Source organism: Pleurodeles waltl, chromosome 10 (genome assembly GCF_031143425.1).
Source record: "Pleurodeles waltl isolate 20211129_DDA chromosome 10, aPleWal1.hap1.20221129, whole genome shotgun sequence".
In the NCBI taxonomy this organism is placed as follows: Eukaryota; Metazoa; Chordata; class Amphibia; order Caudata; family Salamandridae; genus Pleurodeles; species Pleurodeles waltl.
In genome coordinates this window covers 609581923-609605714 of record NC_090449.1, presented here as the reverse complement: position 1 = coordinate 609605714, position 23792 = coordinate 609581923, and the positions used below count along the sequence as shown (strand labels likewise).

Genomic DNA, 23792 nt, shown 5'->3' with positions numbered 1-23792 from the left:
CAACTGGAAGGAAAACTGTGTGCTCTAGGGCTGTGATGGGACATTTACAAATGTCTCTTAAAAAACTATATAGTATATTAGACTGATAGCACATACATTTGTTATACTATTTGTATACACCTCTCTGTATATAACTATTAATTGCATGTCTGCGTGTTTTTTGCATGCATCAAGTATATCTTTATCAAATATGGTTTATCAGCTTTTAATTTATGTCATGTTATAGACTTGCCTGTGTGTTCAACATTTTGGTGTCTTGATAACTAAGCTTTCACTTGAGGTTCCGGACTTGGTACTTGACCTTGCCCTTAGAATTAAGTCTTTAGGACCATTTAGTCCATTATTAATTTCTATACATGGCAGGCTCTTCAACGCTCAGGTCCTGACAACATAGTTTTGGAGCCATTTCTCAAATGCCAGATATGTTTCTTTATGGCCACAGTAAACTTCCTGACTCTATCTCCGTAGTATTTAGACTTGTACACGTAATCTTTTACCATCATGTATCATTATTATAATTATATATGGCACCTGTTCTTTTTCAGCCTATGATACAATGTGTCTGCTTTGGAAACGGGTACTTTTTTTTTGTATTCTAAGTCTGCATTACCCTTGCAGGCATAATTTTTATTTAGAGTTCCTTGTTATAACATCTGCAATACTTCATTGTAGAATTACACACAACACCGGGTTTCTTATATCCGGGGCCCGTGTAGCCTTACATGAGTATAGATTTCCACTCGCCACTTCTTGCTACATCTTTATTTATCTCAACATTATACTAAAAGATGGCTGATCTGTAGCATTTTGTGCCAGGGCAAATAACAATAGGGTAACCCTTCCTTTATTTCCACATCACACTTTATTTAAATGGAGTTGACATGGCGCCCAACTTCTATTTCCAGGATGCTCCATGCCATACTGAGAACTCGCATCTGAGAGGTATGCTTATTCACCGAGTTTTTATAGGCTTGTATACTTAAATCCGAATGCTGCTCACACTCTGCAACTACAGCTTTAATTTATATTCTTTACTGTCATGTGATGCCTTTAACTATATGGCATTTTCAGCTTTCCTATGTCAACTGCCTCTGGGGTATTATTTTTATCTGTCGTGTCATGCTCAAAGCTATGCTGTATTAATTTCAGTGACACAAGGTGCCAATACCGGCAGCCGCTTGGTTTATATCACATTGTGTTTAGCATACAGGCTGTGTTCCTTGGACAAGAGATGCTCAGACCATTACTCGTTTCGTTCTGTTTGGTGTTACAGCAGGTAAAAATATAGATGTGACCTCTCTTCTCGTTATATGTACTGGTTTGGGCCAATTACTTTATACAATTAAAAAAAAAAAAAAAAAAAAGTTGGCACTACATATGCTGCTGGTGAAACCTTTAGTTTTATTACTTAAAGGAGGCCTTACACCACCCAATTAGGCTACTTCTTCATGTTCTATACCTTAGGTAGGTTCCCAATTTTTATGATTTAATTTTGTTTATTGGGGTCACCGTATGTTGAATGTAATGATTTCTCTCAAATCCATTTTTCTTTTTAAAAATGGCTCCTTGACAAGATATACTCTTTATAACAAGGTCCCGTCATACAACGAAGTGAATTTTGCTCTCTAGAAGAGGTTATCACATTTCTTTTGCTCCCCCGCTTTAAACTTTAGTTTTTCTCTAAAATACTCTTATTTGTATTTATATCCAGCTAGAGAGTTACTTCTGGATTTCTTATTACTGAATACAGATTCATATCTTGTATAGCGGTACCTCACGAACGGATCTACTGCTGAGGGACTACATGTAAGCTTCATTATTCGCACTGAATGGTGTTTATGACCAACCACTATGAAACTGACATTTTTGACAAAGGAATATCATTTGGTTAGGTTTCAAATGTTACTGTTCTTGGGCTAATATATCTGGAGTGATATCGCAACCTGTAACCATTTCCTATTGGTTCCATTCTTGGTGTATTACCACACATGGGAGCCAATATTATTGGAGCCTTCATATCAATTACTTTATTTTATGTTTAATCTAGGTTAGTTTTACAGTTTTCCTTACTCAATAATCAGCACTTATTTTGTCTCTTCTCAATTAGGTTTCTAGCCATACATCATGGACACAGAATCTAGTGGGTAACACCCGTTTTTCTGAAGTCTTTCGGTTCATCATCACAAAATTTGTTCTGTTTATTGGTTACACTTTGAACATTTCCTATTGTTAATTGTTCTATACTATTCACTATCCAAATACGTTACATGGCAGCACTATATTCAAAGGAATGTTCTTTTCCTACTGTCCTCACAGTATGTTTTTTTCAAGTTGGGTGCAGGGGATTTCTTTCCCATTCTTCACTCACACCTAACTTAAGTAGTTTGTATCTCCCCCCTTTTTCTTATATATCTTACTGTGATGTATTCATACACGATTTTGCAGCCTTGAAAAAGTCACTTTGTGACAAAACACGTGTAGGCTGTTCTCCAGTTACAAACGTATTGAAGGCTACAGATTTCATCTCTTCTCAACAAACCGTTTAACTGAACCATCCATATGAATCCTTACTTTACAGACACTTACATTTGTGTGGACTTCCTATTGAGTGCTGGGTTATTTTTTTGGATGTTTGATTTACACAGTGGATTTTGTGATGCATTGTGAATTTGCACCCCTGGTAGTAGGATGTTCCGATACCTACGAAGTACCACTTAAAAATAATCTTTAGTCTTCAAATGAATTACATTATATCCACTTACATTTGAATTTGTGGAGGTGTGATTATAAACCATTACTGCCAAGTTGTAGGAAACCTCAAACACGTTGGGACTGGAGAGCAACGCTGATACACATCCACACACAATTGCAGAGATGCCCATGTGCATCTATGACCAGAGTAGGTGTCCCCAAGACCATATGACTCTAAAAACTTCAAAGAAAAACAAGTTGCAATCAGTCTGAGCCCAACAATATATGGCAGGAGTATGAAGCGCATGCAGACCTACTGCACTACGTGCAATGAAAAGATAATTAATATCAGTTTCTTGATATCAGCAGTGGAAAGATACAACTCTTCAAGTCGAAATGATGTTAAATAAGGTATGCTCCAGGAGTGGGGAAAACAAAAGACGGAAGGAAAGCCATCACAACGGGAGACTTCAGTTGCGATCTACAATGAAACCATACTTTCATGAGCAAGGCACTGCTCAAGCCCACTCTTTCTACTATTGTATTGTTGATGAATGGTACTCAGTAACACACAGCTTAAGCGCTTTGTAGACACAACCTGAAAAATCGCGTGAATCTACTTTGTAAATATCAAACAGAAACATGAGCCAGGGTCACAGTGTTGAGCGTGTTGCAGCCCTGGAATTTTTTTTTAAGCTTGTCACTTCCTCTTTGGAAGGTGAACAGCCCGCCCTTCAATACAGGCTTCTCTTCTGAAGCAGTGCCATTTGACCAGTGCTCCTAGTTTAGCAAAATATAAGTTAATTGGGACTATAATCTCTTAAACTATCCCAGCCATATATACAACATAAGCATATCAAGCATTGTTAAACTTCAAATTCATTACAATGTATTACAGTTCGCTAATACTATAAATACATTAAAAGACATCACCAAATAAATGAACACCCTTTTTTTTGCAGATCATGTTGGGCAACTTCATACCAGCCAACATTGTTTTTTTTGTTTTTTTCCAATCTATATTTTAGGATACTATATCGCATACTTTGACCCGCAATCCAGAAAATGCAAGGATACATGTCCTTATTACACCACAAATCAATGATGTGTAAGACAGATATTTTCGATCGTAAATACCTCAAACCTTACTCATATTTTCATTTTCATATTCAAACCATTTAGAGAGATTTTCATGGGCAATTCTAAAGTGCGATAATGTAAAGAGAGCAAATTAAGTTTTCCTAATATGCTCTGTTACACTCGCAGCCCACTGCAATTCACTATTTAAAAGCTCATTTTCAATAAAATATGCAATTTTTCCTGTATGTCCACCAGCAACCTTCGCCAAGAACTAATCCGCAACTTCATTGAGGTGATGTGCCAGGAGACCAGTTTTAATAATATACTTATTGCTTGCACCATGGATGACTAAGGGAGTCTTAATAGTCTTTTAACACACTGAACTTCCAGCCTATTTCAATCTTGATAAATACTCGTATAAAAAAAATGTCTGTACCATTAAATATTTAATGCACCATGGCCTTAAAAGTTTGTAAAAACACGCGCATTTTGTACCCTCCATAAATCCTGTAGAACTTTAACAATCCCAATACACTTGGGAGTGCCTGTGCTTCTATGGACTTCAAATGCAATTTCCAGTCTAGATTTGGCCCACAGGTCATTCCAAGGTATGTATAAGATGTAACTTCTTCCACCCTTACATTATTAATAAAACATCTCTGTTTATGAAACTATCTAGTGGTCTTCTGATACTATGCAATTTACCCTTATTTGTCCAACGCTATGCCATCTTGCTGTAATTTCCAGAAAGTCCTTTCTGCTTTAGACCAAGTCACCTTTAGCATCATTTCCCATTTTTCCGAATAGAATTCTTTTTTTTTTCTAAACTTGATTAATGATCTGTATTCCTGTTTAACCCTAGCTAATTCTTCCTTGTAATAGCCATCTAAAGGTTGAATTCTCCCAGATCCCAATCTTCTCAATTTACTTTTTATTTTTTTGACTCTACCAAACCATTTTAGTTCTTTCTTTTTCTGGTTTGGTCTGATGTTCTGCATGCCTTTTGCATTCTTATAAACTACCTTCAAGCACAACACTACTTACAACAGATGCAAAGCTCTTAGAAACTTACACAGAATGGGGAAGATAGTAAGACTGTGACAAATAATATGTGCAACACCGTAAGGAACATTATCAGTAAGTAGGTGTGGCATTACCATGTAGTTCCCCTTGCTTGCCAGTCTTCACTAGTTGAAGCTGGATAACGAAATATACAACAAACAGTACAGTGACTGTAGCCAGGAAACACATTGAACTTCTATAGCTGCAAAATAAATGTAATGAACACTACAGCTGCAAAATAGTAAATGTAATGAACCGGAGAAAAAGGATTGCCTTGATAATATATTCCTACCAGAGTGAAAGGCGGGTAGCCCTGCTTTTGTATTGCAGTGGGATTCAAAACTGCTGGAAGCAGCCCAAGCAACCACCTAATAATGTGAGCCTTGGTTACACTTGAGGATCACGTCCTAGCCACAACAATGTAGGTGTGGGCAGAGGATGGGAGAGCGATTGATCGAGACTTAAAATAAATCCCCTGGGAGATCATCTTCTGAAGACTGAAATACCAGAGCCTAGTTGGCCACAGGAAATAACAGAATTCACCCGTAATCCTTCCCTCCAGATTTTGTTGACTACAGACCAAAGGGAAATGGGCAACAGGAGGCACAAACAGAAAGGAAGGGACCCGGGCTGAGGAATTGACAGCATACGTACCCTACTTAGCCCACCTAAGGAAGGTTGATCCTGGGTGCAGAATCTACCAGACACCTGTACTACAAAGACAAAACAGAAGGCCCTCAGTGGTGGGTGAACTTTACTACACCCTCAGAAGTGGAGGAGTTCTCAATCTATCAATGCAATGACTGTGTAATAAGATGGGTCTTCCTTATCTATTAAGGACAATGAAGAGGTGAGTGTAATGGCACAGTGACTGTTAAAACTGTTTCCTGTCCAGGAATTACAGGTGCTTTATAATTGTATTTTCTGATTATTTCTGCCATTGTTACAGTTGACCATATTCCTTAATAAGTTAACCCTGCTTTTTCTGCATTGATACAATGTTCTAGCTGCCATGTTGGGGTGGTGCACCGTGTCCCCATTTCTCTGACAGCAGGCTTTTACCTATTCATTAGTCACTTTCGTGTGTTGGTTTGCAGACAAACGGCCGTAATGAGAAAACTGCACTAGAGCTGCTGATGTTAGCCATTGGCTGTTCCATGAGCAAAGTATAGTGAATGTTAGTAATAAATGCCTAGAATAGACTGACACCAACTGCAACAGTAAAGGTGGAGAGATTAAAAACAAAAAATAAATACATACATTTGGGGGTAAAATAGAAAGAGAAAAGAATGAGGCATTGAAGAAAGTGTCATAAAGAAAGGGTAAACTGAACAAAATGTGAAGGATAGACTGGAAGAAAGGTTTGAAGGAATGACAAAGTTGAAAAGAGTGGATGGAAATGTCAAACACTTAATTGATGGAAAGGTGAAAAATTTGCTGGATGGATGGGTGAAAAGATGGGTTAAGGGATGGATATCATTATAAGCTGGAGAGTGAAAGGATTATAGAATGGTCCATTGATTTATTGATAGACGTAAATGATTGATGTACTAATAAATTATATCGAAGGTGAGATGGGTGGATGGATGTGAAAGGGGTGGAAGAAAAAGGTATTGGTGTATGAATGGTTGGATGGATAGAGGGAGCAAAAGGTGAAAGAATAATATGGACGGTTGTAGTTGAAAGAGTGAACGGACAGATGGATGGAATGAAAGAAAATTGGAGGGATTTTCTCTGGAGGAATGTAGGCTTACTTGTCCGAGGCCATTCAAGGTATGGTTCGAAGTGAAAGGTATTTTATTTTTTAGACCACTCCATTAAGAGCATTTCAACACTGTAAAACACCCCAAGACAGAACTTCCATGCTTATAGGCATTTAAAAAGCTTGCAGTTTTTCGTGTTGTCACTTGAGCCCCATAAAATGCAGTTTTAAGTTATCTATGTATCATACACACCTTGATTTTCTGTACTCACTCTTATCTGTTGGAAAATTAGCTATGGTTTGCATGTACACACAACTTTGATTGAAATGTTAAACTTTGAACTGGGGTGTTAACTAATCTAGATTTTTTTTCCTTCTCAGTCATTAAAGGGTATTCATAACTTCAGAACTTCTGGGGAATATGATAATGATCTCAACACTCTTCTGTCACCACTATGTACACAAGCGGATCAAGTGATTAAAGGTAACAAGCTATTTGTCATGGGCATGTTCTAAGGTTACAAACAACGGCATTAACTTAAAATATTAGTATTCATTGATGCCCAACGCTAAAAGAGATGCTTTCACAAAAGAGGCTAATGTATTTACAGAGCTTGAAAATGTTCATTGATGTGTACCTTCTGATAAGCTGGGATTCTAGGCCCTTGTAATGTATTGAAGCGATGTTTTTTACCCTCTCCTATTTTTCCACTAGGAGGTGCTAGTATTATTCAGTGCCACATTCTTAACGACAAGAGGCACATACTAACCAAAGATACAAATAATAATGTAGCCTACTGGGATGTTTTAAAGGTAAGTGCACTCCTATATGGCTATTTCGATCAACACTGTATAGTGCTGATATTGTCATTACACATTTAGTTTATCGTGTGAGTGGATTATGTGTCAAGTCATTTAAGCCTCTCCCCTGTCTGTCACTAAGAGGGTTTAACCTCATTCCAGGTCCGTGTTCAATTGCCCTGTTTCTAAAAAGCACCTTCTTCGGAAATCACCACTTTCTATATTTCTGTTTGTCTTTTCATAGTGATGTATTAATGATGAGAAACAAAAGGTTGATCTTGAAAGTTGCCCTTTAATTAATGTGCCTTTTCTCCGGGATTCATTTGGATGGTTTTTAACTTTCACTGTTTACCTTTACTGTTGGGAGGGAGGTGTTTTCAGAAGGAAGGTTCTGTTTGAGCCCAGCATACAGTTATGGTGTTGTAATATCTCTCATTGTCCCTAGACAGCCGTAGACTCCCATCCTGCTGTACCACCTGGGGTGTACTTATAGGAAAGAAGGCCCTTTTTATGTTTTGTTTTTCCCTTGAAGATGCTTCTGAACACTGTTAAATACATTTGGTACATTTGCATTCTTGGCTACACCTTGGAAGGATGTACAGTGAACTCTGAATGAGTGGAATAATAAGTGCTCTCCAATTAATCAGAATTAGCCTCAGGGTTAAAGAAGAGGCTCCTTAATATCCTTGAGTGAAAGGTAGCTAGTGGTGTTGGGTTATCAAGTGGTTTGTGTGTGCCTGATGTGAGTGAAGATGTATATATGGGTCGCAGACAGTTGGCGGTCAGCTGGCCTGAGGGGTAGAGCCTTTTACAGCATTACTTGCAACTATTCTCCTACTGTAAAGAAGTAATATTGAAAGATAATGCAATTTAGATATTCTTGACAAGAATAAAACCCACTTATCGCACTGGAATTCAGCTGCTTTACTTCTCGTATCATGACATTTCACATGTAAGGTATGCTAAAGTTTAACAATTATTGAACGATATGCTCAACCGAAAGGTTCTATTTACAGCTTCTATTTATTAGAAATATGTGGTAAATTTTTCATTTCCCAGTATCTCCTTAAACCATCCTTGATGAGCCTTTCCATGCTAGTTTGCCTTATGCAGTGGTAGCTGTCAAGATAATATTGTAAAGTATTACTGCGGAGCCATTGTTAGTACAAGCTGCCAAAGACGAATGGAAAAAAAATAACATATGGCGATTCCATAAAACATGGTTAAAGAGCCTCCAGAGAAACATCGAAGACAAAGAAGTGAAAGGCTATGGTACATCATAACAAATGATGGAACTGTAATACACAGGGAGCAATGTTTCAAATTTAAATTTAACTTGTACCTTACCCCACATCTCTTTAAAGAAATCTATCCAGACATAAAAAGTCAGTGCTGAAGATGTGGCAACACAGAAGGCTCGTCTTACATAGCTCATGAACATGTGGCAAATTGAAGCACTTTTGGAAGGAGGTGCTCAGCAAGATTAAACAAATATTGGGATTCCCTAATCAGGACTCTAAAGATGTGGTTTTGCTGGGGATAGGAGAAATGAAGGAAACACTTATGAATAAATGTCAGATGACATTAAGTCATTCATAGCCTCAGACTGTAAGAAAACAGAGCACCGTACAATAAATAGATGGTAATTCGAATTATGGATGGCCCTAGGTGTGGTGAAGATAATTGAATCAATAAATTTCTGTCAGTTTTGGAGGCCACTGATTCTGCCATCTCACAAGGATAGGAAGCATGTCCATGCGTAGACATCAAGAGCCTCAGACTTTACCTACTGAGGATCACCACCAAGGACAAGGCGTCCCAGCTGGAGTTGGGCATATGGTCTCTCACATGCCTAGCTATTACTGGCCTGTGTGTGTGGAAATGTTGGGGACAGTGGGCAGGAGGGGAATGCAAAGTTAAAAACGAGCTGGGCTTGTCAATTATAAGAGTATTCATATGAAATGCCAAATATACTGTGACATTGTCTTGCCTCAATACATATTGTTTTTGAGTTAGTGTTCCTGATCACAAGCAAATATCACCATAAATTCAGTAAAGATTACTGTAATAGAGAACTAGAATTAAAAGAAAGTAAATTTTGCTCTAGGTCTTTTCTGCCTTTGAACATAACTACTTTTGCAGAGATTGCAAGCAGGATGTAGGTTGCTTAACATCCTGGTTCAGTCAATCTAGTGCCACGTTTTCATTTTCAATACTTTGTACATTGCTCTGGTGCATACAGATAATGTACCCTAGCACCTAGATGCTCTGGAGCCTATCAAGTAGCACACCAATAGCAAAATGAATGTGAAATATTTATTTGTCAAAGTATCAGCTTAATGAGAAAGCCAACTGGTGCTTGACCTTTCAGATAGTTAAGAGAACCACCTTCTTCATGAATCCTGGTAAACACAGGGAAAGATAATTGGCCTCATTGAACACTTGTTGTTGTTTGTCCCTCCTGTGCATAACACTTAAGAGCAGCAATCCTTCCCACCTTTTTAAACAGGTACGCCCAATCCATTTAAGATAAGGTACACAATTTCTTCCAGCTCCTTTACAGTGATGTGAAGATGAGATCAGAGGGTCATTTGATCGTTAAGCATGTTTTTAGAAAATTAGCAGACCTAATGGTCCATGATGCCTTAGACAAGGCCTATTGTTTACTCTCAGGGATGTGTTCTTTCTTTTTTCTTTTCCAAATGTTTTATTGTGTTTTGAACAATAATGCAGTAAAATTTAAATAGACAGCAAGCATGCATATTAACCAATCTGTTGTACATTTAGGATAGGTAGACCATCCAACCTGGCTGTATGACCAGTATGCACAAAATATGACAAAGCAAGATAAAAATAACAAACAAAACAAAAACAATAAAGATGCACCCACTATCTGAGACTTCTAGTTGCAGGATTCCTTACCTTAGAATTTTCCCCAGTCGTCAGTCTGGATCTGGAGATTTTTCCTCGGGCAGTACCCCTGTCTGCTGTTAGGTGGTGTTGGTAGGTTTTGCGTTTGTCGTGGGTGTTGTGGACACCGGATTTGATGTTGAGTCATATATAGGCACCACCCCGACGCACTGACTTCAGTTCTTTTCTTTCTGCGCCAACCTACACGCAGATCCAAAGAGAGCTACCCCTACAGATGCTTTTTGACTGGCCTTTCAACCTTTTGTCGAAGTTCTTTTGACTTCGTGGTGCATTGAGATGTTGTCACGGAAGATCGGCTACAAGTTCTGCGGCTCCTGTCCCCGGGTGATGTCCGTGACGGATCTGCACCACATGTGTCTGGGGTGCTTGGAGTGCGACCACGACCCGAAGTCGTGTTCGGAGTGCCAGGCCATGAACCCAAAGGCTTTGAGGGAGTGATTCCTAAAGCTACTCAGGGCCTGGCTTCCAGCTCCGCATTGTTCTTGGTCGAGAGGAAGATCCCAAGACCGTTCACGGAGCCCTCACCACTCTTCGTCGACCCATTCCAAATCGTCCAGACAGTTGGGTAAGCACAAGAAGAAGTCTAAGAAGCACAACGCAGGAGAAGGAGCATCATCGCTCGAGGCCTCCATCCTCTGAGCCTACTTCTGGGTCGGCTCCATTCCTCCCCGAGTTTCCAGGACCCAGAGCCACCCCTGACCAATTGAAGGAATTTTACAAGGCCAAGCACCTCATCTTTGGGCAGTCCGCTCCTGTCGGAGTGCCTTCAGGCCCCACAGGGCCAGCAGGGGCCGCCTTGGGTTCCGCACCAGCAGCTTTGGCCTCAGTTCCAGGGGGGTGCCTGAGGATCCGCTTCTGGATCTGAACCGGCATCAGTCGTACCATTTCGATCTACCCCGACGACGGTTCCAGCGTCTGTTTCTGATGCCGGGCAGGGCCGGAGGCGACGCCGATCCCATACTCATTGTTGACACGGAGCTAGACCAGTGTCGCTGATTCTGACTTTGGTCCCTAGGTCAGATCCTGATCCTTATTGTTATGGGTACTAGATTGGTGACAGTATGGATGGGTTGTTGGAGACCCTATCGACTGGGCCCAGGAACTGGGTGAATCCAGTGATCTGGATGCCTCCCCTGATGCTGATATGCTTTCTTCCCCTACCGTGGCTACGGAAGAGGGGGCTTCTTTTTCTATGGTGGTGGGGAGAAGCTGAGGTCTTGGCCAATAGCCCACCGCAATAGGCCTGTGCCTAATGACCTAGCATTCCTGACCTGACACCCTTCCCCATTCTCCCCTCCCCCCGAGCACTTGATCATCCAGGCTTCAGCATGCCATGGCACATTCCCTTCAGCTTCCCCGGATAGGGAATTCAAGAGACTGGATCACCTTGAGAAGAAGCTGTTTTCTACCGCAAGCCTGGCATTGTGGTCTGTGAACACTCCATGCCTTTTGAGCTGTTACATCCATACTCTATGGGGCATGATCGCGCAGTCTCTCCAAAGTTGTTGCTGATGAGAGAGACGTAGCTAAGTTCACAATCAGATGTGGGTTGGATACGATCGACTCTCTAGGCAGATCAGTTGTTTCAACGGTGGCCTTGAGGTGCCTCGCCTGGTTTAGGACATCTGGCTTTTCAGGGGATGTCCAATCCACACTGATGGACATGCACTTCGATGGTGCCCATCTCTTTGGAGACAAAGCAGACCCGGTGCTTCAGCACTTTGAGTCTCGGACTGTGGGCTGGTCCCTTAGCCTTGCAGCTACCACCCGCCCACCTCTATCTGCATTCTGCCCCTTTTGTGGCTGCGGAAGGGGCGCCAAGCCATGTCAATTTCCTGCCAACCACTGTGCCTCGCCACACACTGGCCGAGGGATCCAGCGTCTGCGTGGATCAGGGAGCCAGGGGTCTAGCCAGTCCACCACCCCGCCCCCTGTCCTCCCCCCAAATGTCCTGCACCCGCCAAACCTTCCTAGTCTGATGCTTCCCCACCAGGGACCAGTCAGCGGCAGGATACGCCATTACGAGCCCCACTGGCACACCATCCCATCAGACAGGTGGTTTTTGCAAATAAGCCAAAGGGGCTACTCCCTCCCCTTCGAGACTACCCCTTCATCCATGCCAGCATCCTACGATCAGATGACAGAGGATCACCTAGCACTTCCCTTCAGGTTTACGGCTCTCTTGGCCAAGGGAGCCATAGAGGGGGTTCTTGAGCCAGAAGTAGATAGTGGTTGTTATCTCCACTGCTTTCTGGTGCCCAAGAAGGACAAGGGCCTCTGCCCTATCCTAGACCTTCGGTCCCTTAATCTGTTCCTCAAAAAGGAGAAGTTCAATATGCTCACTCTGGCTCAGGTCCTTTCTGCCTTGGACCCAGGAGACTGGATAGTAGCACTGGACTTGCAGGACACATATTTCTATATACTTGTCCCGCCTACCCACAGGTGTTACTTGAGGTTCATGTTAGGTTGCAAGCATTTTCAATTTACTGTGCTCCCCTTTGGCCTTACCAGCGCCCCTTGGGTGTTCAACAAAGTGATGGCGGTGGTCGCAGCTGATCTGTGCAGGTTGGGTGTTTCAGTCTTCCTCTACCTCAATGACTGGCTGTTGAAGGCGGGCTCGACCCAGGCTGTCGTCTCCCTCCTCCAGACTACGGCAGACCTCCTGCATTCGCTGGGGTTCACTATAAACGCACCAAAGTCACACCTGACTCCCTCTCAAATGCTCCCTTTCATCGGAGCTGTTTTGGACACAGTGCAGTTTTGGGCCTATCCTCCCGAGCGATGAGCCAAGGATATATAGGCTGATGCCAATGTTTCAGCCTCTATTCCGGTGAGAATGATTTTGAGGCTGCTGGGCCCAATGGCCTCCTGCATCTTGCTGGTGACACAGGCCAGATGGCATGTGCCGGCTGTGCAGTGGGACCTGAAGTTCTAGTGGGCGCAGAACCAGGGAAATCTTTCCGACATGGTCCAGATCTCGGACAAAGATGCGCAAGACCTACAGTGGTGGCTTTTGAACTGTGATTGGATGTGAGGCAGATCCTGCTCCCTTCCCCAGCCAGATCTGACCTTAGTGACAGATGCATCAGTCTTGGGCTGGGGTGGCCACTTGGGAGAGGCGGAGACTAGAGGCGTCTGGTCTCCAGCAGAGTTTGAGCTCCATATCAGCCGTTTAGAGCTCAGAGCGATCAGGCTAGTATTGAAAGCATTCCTTCTCTCGCTCAAAGGGAAAGTGGTGCAGGTGTCCACAGACTACACCACTGCCATGTGGTACTGCAACAAGCATGTCTGGTCAGAGTCGTTGACCTTTTGTCATGAGGCTTTGCGTCTCTGGACATTGCTGGAACATCAGGGCATATCCCTGGTTGTTCAACATCAGGTGAATTCTCTGAACACCAGAGCGGACACACTCAGCCATCAATGCCTGGTTGATCATGAATGGTGTCTCCATTCGGAGGTGCCGCAAGGTCTCTTTCAGCAGTGGGGAGATCTAAGTTTAGATTTGTTCGCCTCTGCAGAGAACGCAAAATGTCAGCTGTCTTACTTGTTGGAGTTTCCAAGGCGACACTCGCTTGGCAACAATTTTCGCCTCAAGTGGAACTCGGGCCTTTCCACCAATACCACTTCTGCCCAGAGTTCTCAAGAAGATCAAGAACAACCGGGCCCAAGTCATTCTTGTGGTGCTGGGCTGGGCATGTAGAGTATGGTATATCCCGAGCACTTGAATATGGCCATCGATCCTCCGATCAGACTGCCCCTTCAGAAGGGTCTTCTGTTGCTGCAGCGGGGGATGGTTCTCCACCTGAACCTGTCCAGTCTCGCCCTTCTTGCTCAGAGATTGAGTGGTGGCAGTTGACAGCTTTTGACCTACTGCCAAAAGTCTGTAACGTTTTCTTGGCAGCCAGGCATCCCTCCGCCAAAACGGTACACACATGTTGATGGAACAAATTTGTGGGATGGTGTACAGATAAGTCTGTTGACCCCGTCTCTGCCCCTCTTTCTTAGGTTCTTTCTTAGGTTCTTTAGACTGTTCTTTCTCTGGCCCATCAGGGCTTTGCTCCGGGCACCCTCCTTGGCTATTTATCTCCGTCTCGGCTTTCCTCAGATTGCCTGACCAACCCTCCTTGTTTAAATCTCCCAGTGTTCAAAGATTTCTTAAAGGTCTTACCCATCAGTTTCCTCCTTCTCCGTTCATAATGCCACAATGGGATTTCAACGCAGTTTTATTTTTCTGATGGGTGCTCCTATTCGGCCACTTCACAACTGCCCACTTTGCCTGCTCACTCTGAAAACAGTCTTCCTTGTACCTATCACCTCTGCCTGCATAGTGAATGAGCTGCAGAATCTACTTGAAGCAACCTTTCATCTCCATCCATCCTGACAAGATGGTGCTTCGCCCCAGGGCTTCCTTTCTACCGGAGCTAGTCATGCCCTTTCATGTAGGCCAATCCATTACTTTGCCTACATTTTACGCATCACCACATCCTTCCAAGAAAAAGGAAACTCCAGTGCCTGGACCCTAAAAGAGCATTGGCTTTCTATCTTGATCGTACCAAAGAGTTCTAGGTGGATGGATCAACTCGTTGTGGGTTCTGTGGGTGCGAAGAAAGGTCAGGCTGTGCAGAAGAGAGGCATCTCTAGATGGGTTGTTCTCTCCATAGTAATGTGCTACACATTGGCTAAAAAGCAACCCCTGGAGGGCTTGCATGCTCACTCTACTAGAGCAACAGCTGCAACCACTGCGTTAGCGTGCAGAGTTCCAATCCTGGACATCTGCCAGGCAGCAATGTGGGCATCCTCGCACACATTTACCTGACACTACAACCTGGACCGTCCTGTCCGAAGGGACGAGTACTTTGCCTGTTCGGTCCTGCTGGACTTCCTAGTATAATCTTGGTTCACAGACCCTCCTCCAGGGATGGTATTGCTTGGGTGTCTGTTGTAAGGTAAGGAATCTTCAACTAGAAGTCTTGCTCAGATGAACAAGTTACTTACTATTCAGTAACAAATTATGTAGTAGAGACATATTCTAGTTGCAGATTTCTTACTGAACCACCCATCCTCTCCACTCTGCAAACTGATTTCTAGGGACCGGGTCTTCCCTTTCAGGGCCCTAGTTCTGGCGCAGAAGGGTCAGTGTTCTTCATTACTCTGCACTTCTGGTGTGGAAAATCATGAAAAGAAACTGATGTCAGCACGCCTGGGTGGCCCCTGTATGCTAGCCTCAACATCATGTCTGGTGTCCACGACGCCAATGACGGACGTGGAGTCAACCGACACCACCTAATGGCATGCAGGGGTACTGCTCAAAGAAAAATCTACAAATCCAGACTAACTCCAATCCCACCCCCCAAAAAAATTGATATTCGAGTTGTGAATACTGTGATGTCTGCTTCCAGGGAACTCCCCTGCCGGGGGCACGACTCCAGTTGTATCCCACCGTAGCAAGCCCACCCTTCCCAAATTGTATAGTATTTCATTCAGCAATCCCAAGCTATCTAAATAGAAAGTTCCAAACCTAAGCAGAGGTCCAGTCCCCCTTCCGAACCTCAAGGGAGGAGATGGGAGCTTTGCTCCACGCCCTTGCAACATTGCACTTGGCTATAGTAAGGCCCAGACATAGCAGGATCTGCTGATATTTGTTCCCATCAGTGTCGTCTGATGTGTGCAACAGTGCACCCTGTGGGGTCCTCAGCAGAGTAAGGCCCAGCACTCCCTCCAGGCAATCAAATACCCCAGTCCAGAAACCGGCCAGAACAGCACAACTCCAGACTGTATGCAACAAGTCCCCCATCTCGGCTTGACAGCGCAGACGTGCAGCAGACGCAATATGGTTCACAGTGGGGGCAGCTGCTCAGGTCACACTGCCACTTCACGATCAAGTTCAGAAGCCCGGTAACGCCACAACATCTCGCTTTGCGCTCAGTGGCTTTGGACATAGCGCAGCTTCCTGGGTCCCGCTTTCATTCACAGGCGGAGGTTCTGGGGCACACAGACACTGGGCACAAAGCTCCTCTTTTGCAGACCCATTATGCTGGGGTCTCACTGCACTTAACTCTGCAGGAGTACTGACCGTAAAGACAGAGTGAACAATCTCCTTCCGTCTCTCAGCATGCAGGCTGGTTCCCAGCTTCTGGGCTGGTGCACTGCTCTTAACTAAGGATCCTCTCACCTATGGGGAACTGTCTGTCTGGCAGACACCAGCTCTTGGTGTGCAGCAGTCCTCTGAGTACTCTGCAGAGCAACACGTGAGCCACTTGGTCCTGTAATCATGTCGTCAGAACAGACAGGAGATATGTATCTACACTCTCACTTTCAGAACTGGTTTGTGATGGTTGCCCTTCCAAATGTCATTTGTAGACTAGCCTCCAAACACAGACTTTGTGTAGTGTGAGAATTGCCTCCAGCCTAGAGTACCCACAATAGAGACACCAAGAAGTGTGAACTTACTGCACCTGGCTGTCATTAGCAAGCCTAAAGGAGGGCACAAGGAAAGAAGAGGCTTGGCCTCACCCTAAGGCTCCTCTTTACTTTGCACAACATACTCTATTCCCTCACTCCTTCCCTCAAAATGACAGTACTCCAGAGAGACTAATCAACAGCTCCTTGTTCAGCAATAAGCTATTCAAATTTTCAAAGGAGGATTGTCTTCCCTCCACTCACATCAGTGCCTTCTTCTTTTTGATCTTCTTCCTCCAGCTATACACTTCCTTTGTCTGGGAAAACAACCTCACCTCCATCTTGTGCAAAAGGCCAGGAAAGATCTGGTCACAACTATGGGTTCACCGAAGAAGGTACACTGCTACCACCACTCTTTGGTAATCCCATTAAAGGGACAGTAGTCCGCTGTTTGTACAACGGGCCATACTTCATGTCCCCCTCCAGGTCTCAGGGTAGATCAAATGCCTCACCCATCTCGAAGCACCGGCCTACTAGACCTCCCCCTCACACACTAGATTTGCGTGAGACTAGGGCCAAAGTCAAAAGCCAGGATAACAAATATATGCAGTCTGCAATTAATTGTGTGGGGGTGGCGGGGTGAAACTGTACACCATGCATCAGACATTCCTATCTCAACAGAAGACCAGATCCTTCTTGGGAAGGTAATCTTCTTACAAAAGTATGTGCTCTTTGAAGCCCATATGTAAGTCAGTCTACAAGGCTATCTATCTTGTGGAATTTAGCATTTGTAGTATCTAACACTTGAGCCAAGAGGCTTAGTGAAATTAATGGTTTCTTTACTGGTGAGCCTAACATGTTCTACATATGTATAAGGTTGTTTTTGCCTTCACATATCTTCTCTGTTAACTAATTTCAAGCTTTTACCTTCATTCTTTACCAGTCCGGTGACCTCTATAGAATAGTACTTGATTATTTTGGAATGGTAAGCTGTGTCTCAAGTATTATTTAGAGAAAGAACTAAATCTTTGAGGCTCTCGGTGTGACATTTTTAACCATTCTAGATGTGGAAGTTTCAGAGTCTAAGCAAGTAATTGCTACTACTGCTGCTCAGGTTAGGGATAGCCCCATTTCTTAAATTTGTTGCTCTTCTGTGGCTTTGAGCCTACCCTTTCTTTAAACACCACTGCCAAGACCGATTTTGCAACTGCTTTGCAGGGTATCAATGTTTGATAATGTACATTTTTCTCTGTCTTTCCCTCCTCTCTTATAGGTACTGCATATTTCTGCATCCCAATAGTTATGAAACAATGATGATCACAGGCATTCGTGGGTGTTGACATATTGGGGAGCTTTATGGTGAAGCACCTAATTCCCTTTGCAACCTCTTCCCACTTAGATTTAAAAACAAAGATTGCAAACATTTATCATTTTTTTTTATTTTTTTTATTTAAACAGATAATTCGATTTTAAATATGTTTTTTACCTGTTCTGTGAGCCTTCTGGATCGATGGAAACATCCTGACATTCATCAATAATGATGATTTCCCCTGATGGAGAACTAAGAACATATGATGAGTTGTATGTTATGTAAGTGGTATGATATATGGACTATAAATGCTTGGCAAAATACAACCTGCTAGGACTTGGATGCAGCACAATTGTCTTTTGTACAAATAAACCATGCTACCTGTTATTTGGCAAAATAACTCCTAGAACATATTCTGAAGCTGCATATATTTTGTTATGTACTAGCAAAGTGTAGTAGTAAATACTTTATTTCGGCTTTGAAGCCATAAATAAATAAATAAAATACATTAAACTCTTGTTCATACTAAGTTCAATTAAAATGTTTACAATTTGCCATGTCGAATATTTGCAAAAAGTCAACCCACAATAAATTCAACAATCACTTAGGATACTCTACCAAAGTTGTACATATGTTGTGTCTATTTGGGTCTGCATAATTACGGGGTCTTTTGAGTACTGGTTCAGTCTCAATTTCCAATACCAATACAAATAACGAGAAACTGCAGATCATGCACTTACTAAATTTGTACAATTTGCCATGTCGAATATTTACATCAGGCGACCTACAATAAGCTCAACAATCACATAAAATGCTATATCAGTCATAATTAGATTGTATCTGTTTGTGTCCACATGGTTACTGGGCATTTTAAGTAGTAATTCTAAGTCAGTCTCCAAGCTCAGTGCAAATAGCTAGAAACCTGGAAACATGATTGTTTCTTGGGTTTCACTTTTTAGCATTCATAACATTATCTTGTATTGTCTCACACCCATTAATTTGCATAGTGGAATTATCCATTTTTTTCTGCGCCTGAGCGTATTGTGGACAAAAAAAGAAAAAATGAGCCTCGGATTCATTAAGCACTAAGCAGTGTGGGCAGGAAGATTGGTCGGTGATTTTTTTCCCCCAACATGCAGTGAAGGATTTTAGGGGAAGAACCCCACATCTGAACAAAATATATAGTTGTTTTTCTTGGAGGGGAGTGATTCTGTTAACATATGGTTCAAATTTGGGAATACACTTATGTAACAAAAATTGCACAGTTATACTCCAATTTTTCTGATCAACCCAGGCTCTTAACACAATGTGATCCCAATATTCTTTTTTCAATTTCTGCACTGTCTTTCCCCATTGACCTAGGCCTGCTCCACGATTCCTCAATTTTTAACATATCCTTTAATTGTTTTACATGTTTTAGCCAGGGTAAGTCTAAGGATACCAATTCGACAAGTGATATCCTACATGGGGAGGATTCCGCAGATGACCACAATTTTTCCCAATACACCAGGATCTCAAAGCAGTCAAATGGTGAATCCTATTTAGGGACAGGTCATAAATGAGTGGTAGAAGGGGTACACTCATTGGGAGATCAAACAAAGCCCTGACAAACGTATTTTCTGTCTGTGACAATGGTGTTTCGTTTCCTTAGCCCCAAATATCAGCCCCATATGTGGCTGCTGACACAGCAGCGGCCCCATAAACTTTTAGAACCGGCGAGGCCGAGCCACCTCCCAGTAGCTTTATATCTTCTCTGTAAAGCCATTACCCTCTGAAATAAGATAGACTTACTTTTGTCTAGTTGAGGTCCCCAGTGCATGTTATCCACCAGCCTTACCCCCAGATAGTCGAAATATTTGACTTGTTCAAGAGGAGCTCCACAAATTATCGGCTTCTTTCTGGAGGACCGATGTGAGTTGATCATCATAAACTTGGCCTTGACAGATTTTATTCTAAACCTCTTTCATGGCAGAAAGCAGCAAAGGTATCCAGGTCACATTGTAGTCCCATAGGGGATCTTGATATTAAAAGCGTATCATCTACAAACCTAAGGACTGGAACAGATACCCCAGCACTTTTAGGTTCATCATGCCTACATTGTAACAGCCTTTTCACTGTGCCATTTATGTACAGGCTAAACAATGTTGGTGCAAACATGCACCCTTGTCTAACGCCTCGCCTAATGGGGATTTTAGATGTAAGGTCCCCTCCTCTGCTCCATCTGACTTTTGAATATGTACCTTGGTGCAATACTCTTAGGATCCACAGGAGATCACCAGGAATTCTATAAGCTTCCAAAAACTCCCATAAGGTGTGTCTCGGTACCAGATCAAATTATGCTCGTGAGTCTATAAATACGACATACATGTGGTCCTGCCTCAAAGGTACATGTTTCCAGCATAGGATATGTGGAAGAGCTGGTAGTCAGGTGTAAAGAAATGGCTCCCTGTTGCAGTTACCCCCCACTTTTTGCCTGATACTGATGCTGACTTGACTGAGAAGTGTGCTGGGACCCTGCTAACCAGGCACCAGCACCAGTGTTCTTTCACCTAAAATGTACCATTGTCTCCACAATTGGCACAACCCTGGCACCCAGGTAAGTCCCTTGTAACTGGTACCCCTGGTACCAAGGGCCCTGATGCCAGGGAAGGTCTCTAAGGGCTGCAGCATATCTTATGCCACCCTGGGGACCCCTCACTCAGCACAGACACACTGCTTGTCAGCTTGTGTGTGCTAGTGAGGACAAAACGAGTAAGTCGACATGGCACTCCCCTCAGGGTGCCATGCCAACCTCACACTGCCTATGCAGTATAGATAAGTCACCCCTCTAGTAGGCCTTACAGCCCTAAGGCAGGGTGCACTATACCATAGGTGAGGGCACCAGTGCATGAGCACTATGCCCATACAGTGTCTAAGCAAAACCTTAGACATTGTAAGTGCAGGGTAGCCATAAGAGTATATTGTCTGGGAGTCTGTCAAAAACGAACTCCACAGCTCCATAATGGCTACACTGAATACTGGGAAGTTTAGTATCAAACTTCTCAGAATAATAAACCCACACTGATGCCAGTGTTGGATTTATAAAAAAATGCACACAGAGAGCATCTTAGAGATGCCCCCTGTATTTTACCCAATTGTTCAGTGCAGGACTGACTGGTCTGTGCCAGCCTGCTGCTGAGAGACGAGTTTCTGACCTCATGCGGTGAGAGCCTTTGTGCCCTCTGAGGACAGAAACAAAGCCTGCTCTGGGTGGAGGTGCTTCACACCTCCCCCCTGCAGGAACTGTAACACCTAGCAGTGAGCTTCAAAGGCTCAAGCTTCGTGTTACAATGCCCCAGGGCACTCCAGCTAGTGGAGATGCCCGCCCCTGGACACAGCCCCCACTTTTGGCGGAAAGTCCAGGAGAGATAATGAGAAAAACAAGGAGGAGTCACTGGCCAGTCAGGACAGCCCCTAAGGTGTCCTGAGCTGAGGTGACTCTGACTTTTAGAAATCCTCCATCTTGTAGAAGGAGGATTCCCCCAATAGGGATAGGAATGTGACCCCCTCCCCTTGGGAGGAGGCACAAAGAGGGTGTACCCACCCTCAGGGCTAGTAGCCATTGGCTACTAACCCCCCAGACCTAAACACGCCCTTAAATTTAGTATTTAAGGGCTTCCCTGAACCTAAGAATTTAGATTCCTGCAACTTACAAGAAGAAGAGGACTGCTGAGCTGAAAGACCCCTGCAGAGGAAGAAAAGAAGACACCAACTGCTTTGGCCCCAGACCTACCAGCCTGTCTCCTGCCTTCCAAAGAAACCTGCTCCAGCGACGCTTTCCCAAAAACCAGCGACCTCTGAATCCTCAGAGGACTGCCCTGCTTCAAGAAAGACAAGAAACTCCCGAGGACAGCGGCACTGCTCCAAAAGAACTGCAACTTTGTTACAGAGGAGCAGATTTAAAGACCCCTGCAATCCCCGCAAGAAGCGTGAGACTTGCAACACTGCACCCGGCGACCCCGACTCGACTGGTGGAGAAACAACACCTCAGGGAGGACCCTCCGGCGACTCCGAGACCGTGAGTAACCAAAGTTGTCCCCCCTGAGCCCCCACAGCGACACCTGCAGAGGGAATCCCGAGGCTCCCCCTGACCGCGACTGCCTGAACCTAAAGTCCCGACGGCTGGAAAAGACCCTGCACCCGCAGCCCCCAGCACCTGAAGGAACGGAACTTCTGCGCAGGCGTGACCCCCAGGAGGCCCTCTCCCTTGCCCAGGTGGTGGCTACCCCGAGGAGCCCCCCCCTTGCCTACCTGCACCGCTGAAGAGACCCCTTGGTCTCCCATTGAAACCTACAGAGAACCCGACGCTTGTTTACACACTGCACCTGGCCGCCCCCGCGCTGCTGAGGGTGTACTTTTTGTGCTGACTTGTGTCCCCCCCGGTGCCCTACAAAACCCCCCTGGTCTGCCCTCCGAAGACGCGGGTACTTACCTGCTGGCAGATTGGAACCAGGGCACCCCCTTCTCTCCATTGAAGCCTATGTGTTTTGGGCACCTCTTTGACCTCTGCACCTGACCGGCCCTGAGCTGCTGGTTTGGTAACTTTGGGGTTGCTCTGAACCCCCAACGGTGGGCTACCTTGGACCCAAACCTGAGACTTGTAAGTGATTTACTTACCTGCTAAAACTAACAATAACTTACCTCCCCCAGGAACTGTGAAAATTGCACTGTGTCCACTTTTAAAACAGCTATTTGTGTTTTATGTGAAAAGTATATATGCTACTGTAATTATTCAAAGTTCCTAAAGTACTTACCTGCAATACCTTTCAAATGAGATATTACATGTAGAATTTGAACCGGTGGTTCTTAAAATAAACTAAGAAAAAATATATTTTTCTATAACAAAACCTATTGGCTGGATTTGTCTCTGAGTGTGTGTTCCTCATTTATTGCCTGTGTGTATGTACAACAAATGCTTAACACTACTCCTTTGATAAGCCTACTGCTCGACCACACTACCACAAAATAGAGCATTAGTATTATCTCTTTTTGCCACTATCTTACCTCTAAGGGGAACCCTTGGACTCTGTGCATACTATTCCTTACTTTGAAATAGTGCATACAGAGCCAACTTCCTACAACAGGCCACCAGTACTTTGCATTTTGTGCTTAGCCCAAGCATGGATAAACTAAATAGCTTGATGATTATACATGATTTAATATTGGGAGTGATATATTGTCTAAGCACTGTGTTCCTCATGTAACTTTTCAAGGAAGGGGGAGAGGATCAGTGATTGATCATGTCATGATTTTTAATTCTTGATGTTGAAAAGTGGTCTATTTACAGATTCTTGCTAGTGGGCTGAGCGACCATAACCCGCTGGCGCTGAGTTGAAATAATGTATATGTGAAGACGGGCGAGAACGAGATGGAATACCCTATTGAATGTACAAGAAATAAAGGCGTGCAACAATTGTCTTGACCTGTGTTTGTTGTTAGAGAAGTACGTAGGCATATTGCAAGGTTTCTCTACTTGGCGTTAATGGACTTAAGGGCGGCATTTGATAACGTTGTCAGAAGTAAATAATGGGAAATGCTGATTAAGAAGGGGGGGGCTAACCTTAAGATTGTTTAGATATTGGCGCAACTGCATAGTGACGTGGAAGCCAGGATTAGGAATGAGCTGAATGGAGAATGCTCTTGATTCTTCAAGGTTAGAAAGGAGGTCAGACAAGGGTGTGTTCTGGGCCCCCTTTCTTTGTAGTTTTTATTCGACCTTGAGGAAGCTTTAGTAGAGGTTGAGATCGACCCCACCAAAGATAGGTGCTCGTCAGCAAC

The 23792-nt window shown here is 43.6% G+C and overlaps 1 protein-coding gene across 1 annotated transcript in view; it reads left to right on the top strand.

Moving 5' to 3' along the window:
- Window positions 1–23792, top strand: part of WDR48 (WD repeat domain 48) — a 353999-nt gene that overhangs the window by 142492 nt on the left and 187715 nt on the right. The window contains exons 10-11 of the mRNA XM_069211082.1: window positions 6917–7019; window positions 7251–7348. Coding sequence (XP_069067183.1) covers window positions 6917–7019; window positions 7251–7348 — 201 coding nt within the window. The remainder of the gene's footprint in view (window positions 1–6916; window positions 7020–7250; window positions 7349–23792) is intronic.